Below are 14,731 nucleotides of genomic sequence, written 5' to 3'. Positions count from 1 at the left end.
GGGGACCCCAATTTTCCCCAAAATCTCCCCAAAATCCCCCCAGGACCCCCCAAAATCCACCCAGAGCCTTTTGGAGACCCAAAATTCCCCCAAATCCCCCCCAAAAATCCCCAAATTCCCCCAAAATCTCCTCCAAATCCCCCCCAGGCACTTTGGGGACCCCAAATCCGCCCAAAATCCCCCCCCCAGGACCCCCTAAAATCCCCAAATTTCCCAAAAAATCCCCAAATTCACCCCAAAATCTCCCTCAGGACCCCCCAAAATCCCCAAATTTCCCCCCAAAAATCTCCAAATCCCCCCAAAAATCCCAAAATTCCCCAAAATCCCAAATCCCCCCCCCCCCTTTCTGGGCTCTCCCGGGGATCCCGGCCACCTCAGGAAGGATTTTTGGGGAATTTTTGGGGAATTTTTTGGGAATTTTTTATTGGAACTCCGCAGGTTTTGGGTGGGGGGAGGGGCTCTCCCCCTCCCCCTCTTCCTCCTCTTCCTTTTCCGGCTTTTTTTCCCGATTTTCCGCCGTTTCCCCCCAATTTTCCGGCTTTTTTTCCCATTTTCCTGCCTTTTTTTCCCGATTTCCCGTTGTTTCTTCCCATTTTTCCGCGTTTTTTCCCCGATTTTCCGCGGTTTTCTCCCAATTTTCTGCCGTTTTTTCTCCTTTTCCCAGGTTTTTTTCCCATTTTCCCGCGTTTATTTCCCGTTCTTCCGCGGTTTTTTTCCCGTTTTTCCGTGATTTTTCCCCATTTTTCCGCGTTTTCTTCCGCTTTTCCCGCCGTTTTTTCCCGATTTTCCCGTTTTTGGCCCCGTTTCTGCTGCACCTCCCTCCGCAGCCGCTCCCGGAGCAGCCGCGCCGTCGGCTCCAGGCTGTGCTGGGGGCAAAAACGGCGATTTTGGGAAAATTGGGGGAAATTGGGGAAAAATTGGGGATTTTGGGGAAAAAATTGGGGATTTGGGGCGAATTTTTTGGGATTTGGGGAAATATTTGGGGATTTTGGGGGAATTTTGGGGAATTTGGGGGGAAATTTGGGGAAAAAATGGGAAAGTTTGGGGAAAACTGAGGAATTTTTGGGAATTTTTGGGAATTTCAGGTGAATTTTGTGGGAATTTTTAGAATTCAGGGGGAATTTTGGGGAATTTGGGCAGAACTTTGGGATTTTTAGGAGAATTTTTGGGGTGTTGGGGTGAATTTTGGGAATGTGTGGTGAATTTTTGGGGTGAATTTTGGGGATTTGGGGAAAAACTCAGAATTTTTTGAGAAAACCTCAGAAATTTTGGGGGGAAAATGGAATTTTTGAGGAAAAATCAGAATTTTACAGGAAAAACTCCAAATTTTGGGGGAAAATCAGACTTTTTAAGAAAAAATCTGAATTTTTCAGGAAAAACTCCAAAATTTAGGAACAAACATCAGAATTTTATAGGAAAAACTCTGAATTTTAGGGAAAAATCAGATTTTTTTGTGAAAAACTCTGAATTTTTGTGAAAGACTAAATTCTTGGTGAAAAACTCACAATTTTTGGGGAAAAAATACAATTTTTTGGGGACAAAACCTCAAATTTTTCAGGAAAAACTCCAAATTTTTGGGGGAAACTCCAAATTTTTTTAGGAAAAATTCTGAATTTTTGTGAAAAACTCATAATTTTTGGGGAAAAACTCCGATTTTTTGGGGAAAAAATCCAATTTTTTGGGAAAAAGCTCAAATTTTTTAGGAAAAACTCCGAATTTTTGTGGAAAAACTCCAAATTCTTTGTGAAAAATTCCAAATTTTTGTAAAAAACTCACAATTTTTGGGGAAAAACTCCAATTTTTGGGGAAAAAATCCAATTTTTTGGGAAAAACTCCATTTTTTTCGGGAAAAACTCCGAATTTTTTGGGAAACCTTTGGGGATGTCCCGAAATTTGGGGAATTTTGGGGATTTTGGGTTTGTGCCCACCTGGAGCACGTGCAGCCCCCCAGGCAGACGACGGCGAGCTCCTGCAGCCCATCCCCCGTCAGGTCCAGCGGCTCCAGCGCCAGCAGGGGGGAGGGGAAGCGCCGCGACCACAGCGGCCGGAATTGCCCAAAACCCCCGGAATCCGACCCAAAATACTTGTAACACAGCAGCTCCTGCGGGGGGGAAATGGGGGGAAAATTGGGGGGAAATTGGGGAAAAAATGGGATAAAAATGGGGAAAATTGGGGGGAAAATTGGGGAAAAAATGGGAAAAAATTTGGGGAAAATGGGGGAAATTAGAAGGGAAAAATGGGGGGAAAAATGGGGGGAAAAATGGGGGGAAATTGGGGGGAAATTGGGGCAAAATATTGGGAAGAAATTGGGGGGAAATTGGGGAAAAAATGGGGAATAATTGGGGGGAAAATTGGCAAATTAAGTGGGAAAATTGGGGAAAAAATGGGGGGGGATTTGGGGAAAAATGGGGAAATTAGGGGAGAAAATTGGGGGGAAATTGGGGAAAAATGGGGGAAAAGTTGGGGAATATTGGGGGAAAATTGGGGAAATTAGGGGAAAAATGGGAGAAATTGGGGGGAAAATTGGGGGAAAATGGGGAAAAATGAGGGGGAAATTGGGGAAAAATTGGGGGGAAAATTGGGAAATTAGGGGAGAAAAATGGGGGGGGAAATTGGAAAATTAAGGAAAAAAAAGGGGGGGGGGGAAATGGGGAAAAACCAAGGGGGAAAATGGGAAAAATGGGAAAAAATGGGGAGAAAATGGGGGAAAATGAGGGGGAAAATTGGGGAAAAATGGAGGGGAAAATGGGGAAATTAGGGGGGAAAATTGGGGAAAAATGCAGAAAATTGAGGAAAAAGGGGGGAAAATTGGGGAAAAAATGGGGAAAAAATTCAAGGGGAGATTTGGGGATAAAAAACCGGGGAAAATTGCAGAAAAATCACAGGAAAACTGCAGAAAATTGTGGAAAAATGGGGAGATATTGGGGAAAATTTGGGAAATATGGGGAAATATTGGGGAAAATTTGGGGAAATACGGAGAAATATTGGGGAAAATTTGGGGTTAAATGGTATAAAGAAAGGGGGGAAAATTGGGGAAAAATTGCAGAAAATTAAGGAAAAATGGGGAAAAAATGGGAAAAAATTGGGGAAAAGTTGCAGAAAATTGAGGAAAAATGGGGAAAAATGGGGAAAAAATGGGAAAAAATTGGGGAAAAATTGCAGAAAATTGAGGAAAAAACGGGGAAAAATGGGGAAAAAATGGGGAAAAAATGGGGAAAAAATTGGGGAAAAAAGGGGGAACTCGGGGAAAGGTTTGGGAATGTGGGAATGTTGGGAATGTGGGAATTGGGGCTGGGCCCCACCCCTGGCCGTAGGTGCCCAGCAGGATCTCGGCGGCGCCGTCGAAGTCGACGTCGGTGACTTTGGCACAAACGACGGCGTCGGAGCCGCGGCTGCCGGGCAGCTCCAGGGGCTCGGCCAGGCCCCGCTTCAGCAGCCTCCTAAGAGCAGAAAAAATACCAAAATAGTCCCAAAAAATCCCAAAAATATTACCCAGAAATCCTCCAAAAAATCCCCCAAAAATTCCCCTAAAATTACAAAAAAATTGCAAAAAAATCACGAAAAATTCCCTTAAAAATCCCCAGAAATTCCCAAAGCAGTCCCCAAAAATTCCCCCAAAATTCTCCAAAAACATCCCCCAAAATTCTCCCAGAAAATTCCCTAAAATCCCTAAAAAAAAATCCCTAAAAAATCCCTAAAAAAATCCCTAAAAAATCCCCCAAAATTGCCCAAACCCCCGCGGCTGCCGGGCAGCTCCAGGGGCTCGGCCAGGCCCCGCTTCAGCAGCCGCCTGGGGGAGGAAAAAATACCAAAATAGTCCCAAAAAATCCCAAAAACATCCCCAGAAATCCCCAAAAAAATCCCCCAAAAATTCCCCCAAAATTGCAAAAAAATCACCAAAAAATTCCCTTAAAAATCCCCAGAAATTCCCAAAACAGTCCCCAAAAATTCCCCCCAAATTCTCCAAAAACATCCCCCAAAATTCTCCCAGAAAATTCCCTAAAATCCCTAAAAAAATCCCTAAAAAAATCCCTAAAAAAATCCCTAAAAAACCCCCCAAAATTGCCCAAACCCCCGCGGCTGCCGGGCAGCTCCAGGGGCTCGGCCAGGCCCCGCTTCAGCAGCCGCCTGGGGGGAGGAAAAATACCAAAAATTCAAAAAAAAAATCCCCAAAACATCCCCAGAAATCCCTAAAAAAATCCCCCAAAAATTCCCCCAAAATTGCAAAAAAATTGCAAAAAATCACCAAAAAATTCCCTTAAAAATCCCCAGAAATTCCAAAGCAGTCCCCAAAAATTCCCCCAAAATTCTCCAAAAACATCCCCCAAAATTCTCCCAGAAAATTCCCTAAAATCCCTAAAAAAATCCCTAAAAAAATCCCTAAAAAAATCCCTAAAAAAATCCCTAAAAATTCCCCCAAAATTGCCCAAACCCCCGCGGCTGCCGGGCAGCTCCAGGGGCTCGGCCAGGCCCCGCTTCAGCAGCCGCCTGGGGGGAGGAAAAATACCAAAATAGTCCCAAAAAATCCCCAAAATATTCCTCAGAAATCCCCACAAAATCCCTAAAAAAATCCCCCCAAAATTCCTAAAAAAATCCCCAAAAAATGCAAAATAGCCTTCAAAAATTCCCCAGAAATTTCCCAAAAAATCCCCAAACAATTCCCTTAAAAATCCCCAAAAATTCCCGAAATATTCCCCAAAAATCCCCTCAAAATTCTCCCAAAAATTCTCCCAAAATATAAAAAAAAATCCCTAAAAAAATCCCCCAAATTTCCCAAAAAATCCCAAACATTCCCTTAAAAATCCCCAGAAATTCCCAAAACGTTCCCCAAAATGTCCCCCAAAATTCTCCCTGAAAAATCCCCAAAAGTCCCCAAAAAATTCCCCAAAATTCCCCCAAAAAATGTCCCCGACTGGGAATTTTGGGATTTTTTTTTTGTTTTAATATTTGGTTTTTTTTTTTTTTTAATTTTCGGCTTTTTTGCAAATTTTGGGGGAAATTTTTTGGGGAATTTTGGAGATTTTTGGAGGGAAATTTTTAGGAGTGTTTTTGGGGATTTTGGGGGGAATTTTTTTTTTGGAATTTCAGGATTTTTTTGGGAATTTTGGAGGGATTTTTGAGGGGATTTTTTGGGAGTTTTTTGGGGAATTTTGGGGGGATTTTTGGGGAATTTTTTGGGGCAATTTTTGGTGGAGTTTTTTTGGGAATTTTAGGATTTTTTGGGGGGAATTTTTGGGGGTGTTTTTTTTGGGAATTTCGGGATTTTTTGGGGAAATTTTGGAGGGATCTTTTGGAATTTTTTGGGAGTTTTTTGGGGAATTTTTTGGGGAATTTTGGGATTTTTTGTGGGATTTTTGTGGGGATTTTTTTTTTAATTTGGGGATTTTTTTTGGGAATTTTGGGGGATTTTTTGGGGGAATTTTTGGGGAGTTTTTTGGGCAATTTTGGTCATTTTTGGGGATTTTGGGCCTCCAGCCTCACCGATAAACCACGGAGGCCTCCAGGGTGCTGCTCACCAGGAGGCTCCAGGAATCCTCGGGATCCTCTGCAGGAAAAATCAGCAAAATCCGGGGTAAAAATGGAAACTTTGGCAATTTAAAGCTTTTTCCCTTTTCCCCCCAATTTTTTCCACATTTTTCCTGGGTTTTTTTCCACTTTTCCCCATTTTTTCCCTGATTTTTTCCCATTTTTCTCAAGGTTTTCCCTTTTTTTCCCAATTTTTCCTGTTTTCTTTCCCCTTTTTTCTTCCCAATTTCCCTGGTTTTCCCCCCGTTTTCCCCTGGGTTTTTTCCCCATTTTTCCCCAATTTTCCCCTCATTTCCCCCCATTTTTCCCTCCATTTTCCCCTTTTTATCTCCATTTTTCCCTTTTTCCTCATTTTCCCCCCATTTTTCCCCCATTTTTCCCCATTTTTCCCATTTTTCATCCCCGTTTTTTCTGTTTTCCCTGTTTTTTGCCCCATTTCCCCCAATTTTTCCCCCATTTTCCCCGCTTCCCCTCGTCTTCCCCCCATTTTTCCCCCCGTTTTTCCCGATTTCCCCCATTCCCCCCATTTTTCCCCTAATTTTCCCATTTTTCCCCCATTTTTCCCCATTTTTTCCCCCATTTTCCCCTCGTTTTTCCCAATTTCCCCATTTTTAGCCCCATTTTCCCGATTTCCCCGTTTTTCCCCCCCATTTTCCCCCCTTTTCCCCCCTTTTCCCCTGTTTTTTTCCCATTTTCCCCCCATTTTTCCCAATTTCCCCATTTTTTGCCCCATTTTTAGCCCCATTTTCCCGATTTCCCCGTTTTTGGCCCCATTTCCCCCCCATTTTCCCCCCCATTTTTTCCCCCCATTTTTCCCCCCGTTTTTCCCGATTTGCCCGGTTTTAGCCCCATTTTTGGCCCCATTTTCCCGCTTTCCCTGTTTTTTGCCCATTTTCCCGATTTCCCGGTTTTTTGCCCATTTTTGGCCCCATTTTCCCCGATTTCCCGGTTTTTCCCCCCGTTTTTCCCCCCGTTTTTCCCGATTTCCCGGTTTTTGGCCCCATTTTTTCCCGATTTCCCGGTTTTTGGCCCCGTTTTTCCCGATTTCCCGGTTTTCCCCCCGTTTTTCCCGATTTCCCGGTTTTTGGCCCCATTTTTCCCGATTTCCCGTTTTTTTGCCCATTTTTGGCCCCATTTTCCCGATTTCCCCGGTTTTTCCCCCCATTTTTCCCCCCGTTTTCCCGATTTCCTGGTTTTTCCCCCCATTTTCCCGATTTCCCCGTTTTTTGCCCATTTTCCCGATTTCCCGGTTTTTCCCCCCATTTTTCCCCCCGTTTTTCCCAATTTCCCCGTTTTTAGCCCCATTTTCCCGATTTCCCGGTTTTTCCCCCCCGTTTTTCCCCCCGTTTTTCCCTCCGTTTTTCCCCGATTTCCCCATTTTTCCCCCCCATTTTCCCGATTTCCCCGTTTTTCCCCCCGTTTTTCCCGATTTCCCCATTTTTTCCCCCCATTTTCCCCGATTTCCCCGTTTTTCCCCCCCGTTTTTCCCCGATTTCCCGGTTTTTCCCCCCCATTTTTCCCAATTTCCCGGTTTTTGGCCCCGTTTTTCCCGATTTCCCGGTTTTTGGCCCCGTTTTTCTCCCGATTTCCCGGTTTTCCCCCCATTTTTCCCCGATTTCCCGTTTTTCCCCCGTTTTTCCCGATTTCCCCGTTTTTTTCCCCCGTTTTTTCCCGATTTCCCGTTTTTTGGCCCCAATTTCCCGGTTTTTCAGCCCGTTCCCTCACCCGGCCCCCGCGGGGGCAGCCTGAAGAGCAGCACGGCCGAGACGGGCCCGTCCTGCTGCGCGCTCCCACACCTGCAGCACCGCTGCAATTGGGGTGAAAAACGGAGATTTTGGGGCTGCACACGCACCCCGGGACATGGGGGAAATGGGGCCAAAAACGGCGATTTTGGGGCTGCACACGCACCCCGGGGACATGGGGGAAATGGGGCAAAAAACGGGGATTTTGGGGCTGGAGAAACCCTGGGGACATGGGGGAAAATGGGCAAAAAATGGGGGAAAATGGGGTGAAAAATGGGGAAAAAATGGGGCACAAAATGGGGGGAAAATGGGCAAAAAATGGGGCAAAAAATGAGGAAAAAATGGGGAGAAAATGGGGAAAAAATGGGGGAAAATGGGTGAAAAACGGAAATTTTGGGGCTGGAGACGCACCCCGGGGGAATGGGGGAAAATGGGGGGAAAAAAGGGGATTTTGGGGCTGGAGACTCACGGGGAAATGGGGAAAAAATGGGGAAAAATGGGGGAAAAATCAGGAAAAATGGGGGGGGGAGTGGGGAAAAAATGGGGTGAAAAATGGGGATTTTGGGGCTGGAGACACCCAGGGGAAATGGGGAAAAATGGGGGGAAAATGGGGCAAAAAATGGGGGAAAAAATGGGGGAAAAATGGGGCAAAAAATGGGGAAAAAATGGGGGGAAATGGGGTGAAAAACGGGCTGGAGACGCACCGGGGAAATGGGGGAAAAATGGGGCAAAACCCGGCGATTTTGGGGCTGGAGACGAACAGGGGAAATGGGAGAAAATTGGGGGGGAAAATGGGGGGAAAAACCGGCGATTTTGGGAATTCAGAATTTTGGGATTTTGGGCATTCGGGGATTCAGGATTTGGGGATTTTGGTGATTCGGGAATTTGGGGATTTTGGGAATTCGGGGATTTCAGGATCTCTCACCGCGCGTCCCCTCGTCGATGCGATTTTGGGAATTTTGGGACTTTGGGAATTCAGTAATTCAGGATTTTTGGATTTTGGGATTTTGGGAATTCAGAATTTTGGGAATTCAGGAATTTTGGGAATTCAGAATTTTGGGAATTCAGGAATTTTGGGGATGTCTCACCCCGTGTCCCCTTGTCGACGTGATTCTGGGAATTTTGGGACTTTGGGAATTCAGTAATTCAGGATTTTTGGATTTTAGGAATTCAGGAATTCGGGATTTTGGGAATTCAGGAATTCAGGAATTTTGTGAATTTTGGAAATTTTGGGATCTCTCACCCCGCGTCCCCTCGTCGACGCGATTCTGGGATTTGGGGAATTCAGGAATTCAGTAATTTGGGGACGTGTGAATCTGGGAATTTTGGGATTTGGGGGATTTTGGGCATTCGAGAATTGGGATTTTAGGAATTCGGGAATTCAGGAATTTTGGGAATTCAAGAATTGGGATTTTGGGATTCGGGAATTCAGGAATTTTGTGAATTTTGTGGATTTTGGGAACTCTCACCCCGCGTCCCCTCGTCGACGCGATTCTGGGAATTTTGGGACTTTGGGAATTCAGTAATTCAGGATTTTTGGATTTTAGGAATTCAGGAATTCGGGATTTTGGGATTCGGGAATTGAGGAATTTTGTGAATTTCGGGGGATTTTGGGATGTCTCACTGCGGGTCCCCTCGTCGACGCGCGCCGCCCGCACGAAGCCGCTCTGGCAGCCGAGGGCCGAGAGGCGATGGCCGGAGCCGGGCAGGGAGCGAACGTCCAGCCAGAGAACCCTGAAAAATGGGGGGAAAAACCGGGAAAATGGGAAAAACTGGAGAGAAACGGGGAAAAATGGGGGAAAACGGGGAAAAATGGGGAAAAAACAGAAAAAAAAACAGAAAAAAATGGGGAAAAAACAGGGAACAACAGGGGAAAATGAGGGAAAATGGGAAATCAGGGATGCGAACGTCCAGCCAGAGAGCCCTGGGAATGGGGGGAAAAACCGGGAAAATGGGAAAAACCGGAGAGAAACGGGGAAAAATGGGGGAAAAAACAGAGAAAAACAGGGGAAAATGGGGGAAAAAACGGGGCAAAAACGGGGAAAACCAGGGGAAAACGGGAAATCAGGGACAGAACGTCCAGCCAGAGAACACTGAAAAATGGGGGGAAAACCGGGAAAATGGAAAAAACGGGAAAAAACGGGGAAAAACAGGGGAAAATGGGGAAAAAACAGAAAAAAAAACAGAAAAAAAATGGGGAAAAAACAGGGAAAAACAGGGGAAAAACCAGAGAAAAATGGGGAAAAAATGGGGGAAAATGGGGCAAAAAACGGGGAAAAACCAGGGGAAAATGGGAAAATTTGGGATAATCAGGGAAATTAATGGAAAATGGAAAAATTGGGGGAAAATGGGGAAAATCGGGGAAATTCAGCAAAAAATAGGTAAAAATGAGGGAAAATTGAGAAAGTTGAGTGAGAATTCAGGTAAAATCAGGGGAAAGTGGGAAAATTGGGGAAAATCAAGGAAATTAAAGGAAAAATGGAAATTGGAATGGGAAAATTTGGGAAAAATCGGGGAAAATTCAGGAAAAATCAGGGAAAAATGGAATCAAAACATACGAAAAAATCAGAGAAAAATTGGGGAAAATTCAGGGAAAAATCAGAGAAAAATCAGGAAAAATCAGAAAAAAAATCAGGAAAATTCAAGGAAAATCAGGAAAAAATCAGGGGAAATGGGAAAATTGAGGAAAACGAGGAAATTCAAGGAAAAATGCAAATTGGAATGGGAAAATGGGGAAAAATCAGGGAAAATTCAGGAAAATCAGGGAAAAAATGAAAAGAAAACACAAAAAAATTAGAGAAAAATCAGAGAAAATTCAAGGAAAATCAGAGAAAAATCAGGAAAATTAAAGGAAAATCAGGAAAAAATCAGGGAAAATGGGAAAATTGAGGAAAATGAAGGGAATTTTGGGAAAACTGGGGAAAAGGCAGAAATGAATGCCTACGTGCTGGGCAGGTCCTGGAGCTCCGGGAAGAGCGGCTGCAGCGGCTGCTCCTCAAACTGGTGAGAGCCGGGGTTCTGGGGTGGGGAAATGGGGGAAAAAAGGGGAAAATGGGGAAAATGAGAGGGGAAATGGGGAAAATGAGAGGGAAAATGGGGAAAATGGGGAAAATCAGGGGAAAATGGGGGAAAATGAGGGGGGAAATGGGGAAAAAATGGGGGAAAATGGGAAAAAAAGGGGAAAATAAAGGGGAAAATGAGAGGGAAAAATGGGGGAAAATGGGGAAAAATGGGGAAAAATGGGGAAAAATGGGGAAAATGGGATGGGAAAATGGGGAAAATGAGAGGGAAAATGGGGAAAATGGGGAAAAAGGGAAAAATGAGAGGGAAAAATGGGGAAAAATGGGGAAAAATGGGGGAAAATGGGGAAAATGGGGAAAAAGGGAAAAATGAGAGGGGAAAATGGGAGAAAATGGGGGAAATGGGAAAAATGAGAGGGAAAAATGGGGAAAAATGGGGAAAAAATGGGGGAAAATGGGGAAAATGAGAGGGAAAATGGGAAAAATGAGAGGGAAAATGGGGAAAATGGGGAAAAATGGGGGAAAAATGGGGGAAAATGGGGAAAATGGGGGGAAAATGGGGAAAAATGAGAGGGGAAATGGGGAAAAAATGGGGAAAATGGGAAAAATGAGAGGGAAAAATGGGAGAAAATGGGGGAAATGGGAAAAATGAGGGGGAAAAATGGGGGAAAATCGGGGGGAAATAGGGGGAGAAATGGGGAAAAATGGGGAGAAATGAGAGGGAAAAAGAGGGAAATCGGGGGGAAAATGGGGAAAATAAAGGGGAAAAATGGGGAAAAAAGTGAAAATGGGGGAAAATGGGGAGAATGGGAAAAATGAGAGGGAAAAAATGGGGGAAAATGGGGAAAATGGGGAAAAATGGGGAAAATGGGGAAAATGAGAGGTAAAAACAGGGAAAAATGGGGAAAAAGGGAAAAATGAGAGGGAAAAATGGGAGAAAATGGGGGAAATGGGAAAAAATGAGGGGGAAAAATGGGGGAAAATGGGGGAAAAATGGGGAAAATGGGGAAAAAATGGGGGAAAATGGGGAAAATGAGAGGGAAAATGGGAAAAATGAGAGGGAAAATGGGGAAAAATGGGGAAAAATGGGGAAAATGAGAGGGAAAATGGGAAAAATGGGGGAAAATGGGGAAAATGGGGAAAAATGGGGAAAAATGGGGAAAAAATGGGGGAAATGGGGAAAATGAGAGGTAAAAACGGGGGAAAATGGGGAGAAATGGGGAAAATGAGAGGGAAAATGGGAAAAATGGGGGAAAATGGGGAAAATGGGGAAAAATGGGGAAAAATGGGGAAAAAATGGGGGAAATGGGGAAAATGAGAGGTAAAAACGGGGGAAAATGGGGAAAAAGGGAAAAATGAGAGGGAAAAATGGGAGAAAATGGGGGAAATGGGAAAAATGAGGGGAAAAATGGGGAAAATGGGGGAAAAATGGGGAGAAATGGGGGAAAATGGGGGGGGAGTGGGAAAAAAATTAAGAAAATGAGATTTTTTGGGGGGCATTTTTTTGGGTATTTTGGGGGGGATTTGGGGTTGCATCAGGGATTTGGGCAGATTTTTGGGTGGGATTTGGGGGGATTTTGGCGTGGGATTTGGGCGGATTTTTGGGTACTTTTTGGGAATTATTTGGGATTTTTTTGATATTTTGGGGTGTATTCTGGAGGGGCTTTTGTGAGTATTTTTAGGATATATTTTGGGGTATTTTTAAGGGGTTCTTTGGGCTATTTTTGGGGTATATTTTGGGCTATTTTGAGGATATTTTTAGAATATTTTGAGTGCCTCACCTCCCTGTACAGGTGGATGGCCGGGTGCATTTTGTGGTATTTTTGGAATATTTTTGGGATATTTTTAGGGTATTTTTGAGATATTTTGGGGATATTTTTCGGGTGATTTCGGGGATATTTTTAGGATATTTTGGGGTGTCTCACCTCCCTGTACAGGTGGATGGCAGGGTGGATTTTGGGGCATTTTTGGGTATATTTTGGTTATTTTCAGGATATATTTTGGGATATTTTGGGGATATTTTTAGGATATTCTGGGGATAATTTAGGGATATTTTTAGGATATTTTTGGGGCTCTCACCTCCCTGTAGAGGTGGACGGCAGGGTGGATTTTGGGGTATTTTTGGGTATATTTTGGTTATTTTCAGGATATATTTTGGGATATTTTAGGGATATTTTGGGGATATTTTGGGGATATTTGGGGATATTTTTGGGGGTGGTTTGGGGTATTTTGGGGCTCTCACCTCCCTGTACAGGTGGATGGCAGAGTGGATTTTGGGGCATTTTTGGGTATATTTTGGTTATTTTCAGGATATATTTTGGGATATTTTAGGGATATTTTAGGGATATTTTGGGGATATTTTCAGGATATTTTTAGGATATTTTTGGGAATGTTTTTAGGGTATTTTGGGGCTCTCACCTCCCTGTACAGGTGGATGGCCGGGTGGATTTTGGGGCATTTTTGGATATTTTAAAGGAGTTTTTCGGGTATATTTTTAGGATATTTTTGGGATGTTTTTGGGATATTTTTGGGGGTATTTTGGGGTGTCTCACCTCCCTGTACAGGTGGATGGCCGGGGGGATTTTGGGGTATTTTTGGATATATTTTAGTTATTTTCAGGATATATTTTGGGTTATTTTGGGGATATTTGTGGGATATTTTTAGGATATTTTGGGGATATTTTTGGGGGTGTTTGGGGGTATTTTGGGGCTCTCACCTCCCTGTACAGGTGGATGGCCGGGGGGATTTTGGGGTATTTTTGGATATATTTTAGTTATTTTCAGGATATATTTTGGGTTATTTTGGGGATATTTGTGGGATATTTTTAGGATATTTTGGGGATATTTTTGGGGGTGTTTTGGGGTATTTTGGGGCTCTCACCTCCCTGTACAGGTGGATGGCCGGGGGGATTTTGGGGCGTTTTTGGGTATATTTTGTGCTATTTTCAGGATATATTTTGGGTTATTTTGGGGATATTTGTGGGATATTTTCAGGATATTTTGGGGATATTTTTGGGAATGTTTTTAGGGTATTTTGGGGCTCTCACCTCCCTGTAGAGGTGGATGGCCGGGTCGTTCCCACTCAGCAGGAACACGGTCTCCAGGTGCTCCCCCACCCGGACCCTGCGGGTTTGGGGCCCTTTCAGCCCATTCGGGCATTTCCGGATTTTATTTTTAATTTTTTCAGGGATTTTTTGGGGGTTTTTTTTGGGGTTTTTGGCACTCACTGGGCGTGGCACAGCTGGAAGGGGGTGAAGCGAAGCTCCAGGTTCAGGCAGCTCTCTGGGGAGGGGCACGAGGGGCTTGGGGGGGTCCCAAACCCCTTTTGGGGGGTCCCAAACCCCTTTTGGGGTCCCAAATCTCTTTTTGGGGCATCACAGCCCAAATTTGGGGGTCCCAATTCCTTTTTGGGGTCCCAAACCCCTTTTTGGGGCATCCCAGCCCAAATTTGGGGGTCCCAAACCCCTTTTGGGGGGTCCCAATCCCATTTTAGGGGTCCCAAACCCCTTTTTGAACATCCCAGCCCAAATTTAGGGGTCCCAAACCCCATTTTGGGGTTCCAAACCCATTTTTTGGGGGGTCCCAAACCCTTTTTGGGGGTCCCAGTCCATTTTTGGGGGTCACAAACCCTTTTTGGGGGGGTCCCAAACCCTTTTGGGGGTCCCAAATCTCTTTTTGGGGCATCACAGCCCAAATTTGGGGGTCCCAAACCCCTTTTGAAGCATCCCAGCCCAAATTTGGGGGTCCCAAACCCCATTTTGGGGGGTCCCAAACCTCTTTTCGGGGTCCCAAACCCATTTTGGGACATCCCAGCCCAAATTTAGGGGTTCCAAACCCCATTTTGGGGGTTCCAAACCCATTTTTTGGGGGGTCCCAAACCCTTTTTGGGGGTCCCAGTCCATTTTTGGGGGTCACAAACCCTTTTTGGGGGGGTCCCAAATCTCCTTTTTTGGGTCCCAAACCCCTTTTGGGGCATCCCAGCCCAAATTCAAGGGTCCCAAACCCCTTTTTTGGGGGTCCCATCCCCATTTCTGGGGTCCCCAATCCCATTTTTGAGGTCTCATTCCCAATTTTGGGGGGTCCCAAACCCATTTTGGGGGTCCCAAACCCTTTTTGGGGTCCCAAATCCCATTTTCGGGGTCCCAAATCCCGTTTTCAGGGTCCCCAATCCCATTTTTTGCATCCCAAATCCCATTTTTTGGCCCCCCAGCCCCGTTTTTTGGCCCCCCAATCCCATTTTTGGGGTCCCCAGCCCCGTTTTTGGGGTCCCCAATCCCGGTTTTGGGGTTTTTGGGGTCCCCAATCCCATTTTTTGCCCCCCCCCCCCAGCCCCATTTTTGGGATCTCCATCCTGGTTTTGGGGTTTTTGGGGTCCCCAATCTCATTTTTGGGGTCCCCACCCCGTTTTTGGGGTTTTTTGGCCCCCCAGCCCCATTTTCGGCAT

The 14,731-nt window shown here is 44.9% G+C and overlaps 2 protein-coding genes across 2 annotated transcripts in view; both read right to left on the bottom strand.

The window, feature by feature from the left end:
- Nucleotides 1-2,689: 2,689 nt before the first annotated feature.
- On the bottom strand, nt 2,690-14,717 carry KPTN (kaptin, actin binding protein). The gene is given in 9 exon segments (XM_064402128.1): nt 2,690-3,440; nt 5,482-5,545; nt 7,252-7,315; nt 7,317-7,333; nt 8,893-9,002; nt 10,213-10,286; nt 13,335-13,410; nt 13,515-13,659; nt 13,700-14,717. Coding segments are annotated over 9 exon segments (1,095 nt in total). The 5' UTR covers nt 13,806-14,717; the 3' UTR covers nt 2,690-3,001.
- The window catches only part of LOC135288749 (tetra-peptide repeat homeobox protein 1-like), a 3,548-nt gene continuing 2,724 nt past the window's right edge, over nt 13,908-14,731 (bottom strand). The window contains exon 2 of the mRNA XM_064402143.1: nt 13,908-13,916. Coding sequence (XP_064258213.1) covers nt 13,908-13,916 — 9 coding nt within the window. The remainder of the gene's footprint in view (nt 13,917-14,731) is intronic.

This window comes from Passer domesticus, chromosome 35 (genome assembly GCF_036417665.1).
Source record: "Passer domesticus isolate bPasDom1 chromosome 35, bPasDom1.hap1, whole genome shotgun sequence".
In the NCBI taxonomy this organism is placed as follows: Eukaryota; Metazoa; Chordata; class Aves; order Passeriformes; family Passeridae; genus Passer; species Passer domesticus.
The sequence above is the reverse complement of the archived record's forward strand: the minus strand, read 5'-3'. Positions and strand labels throughout refer to the sequence as shown.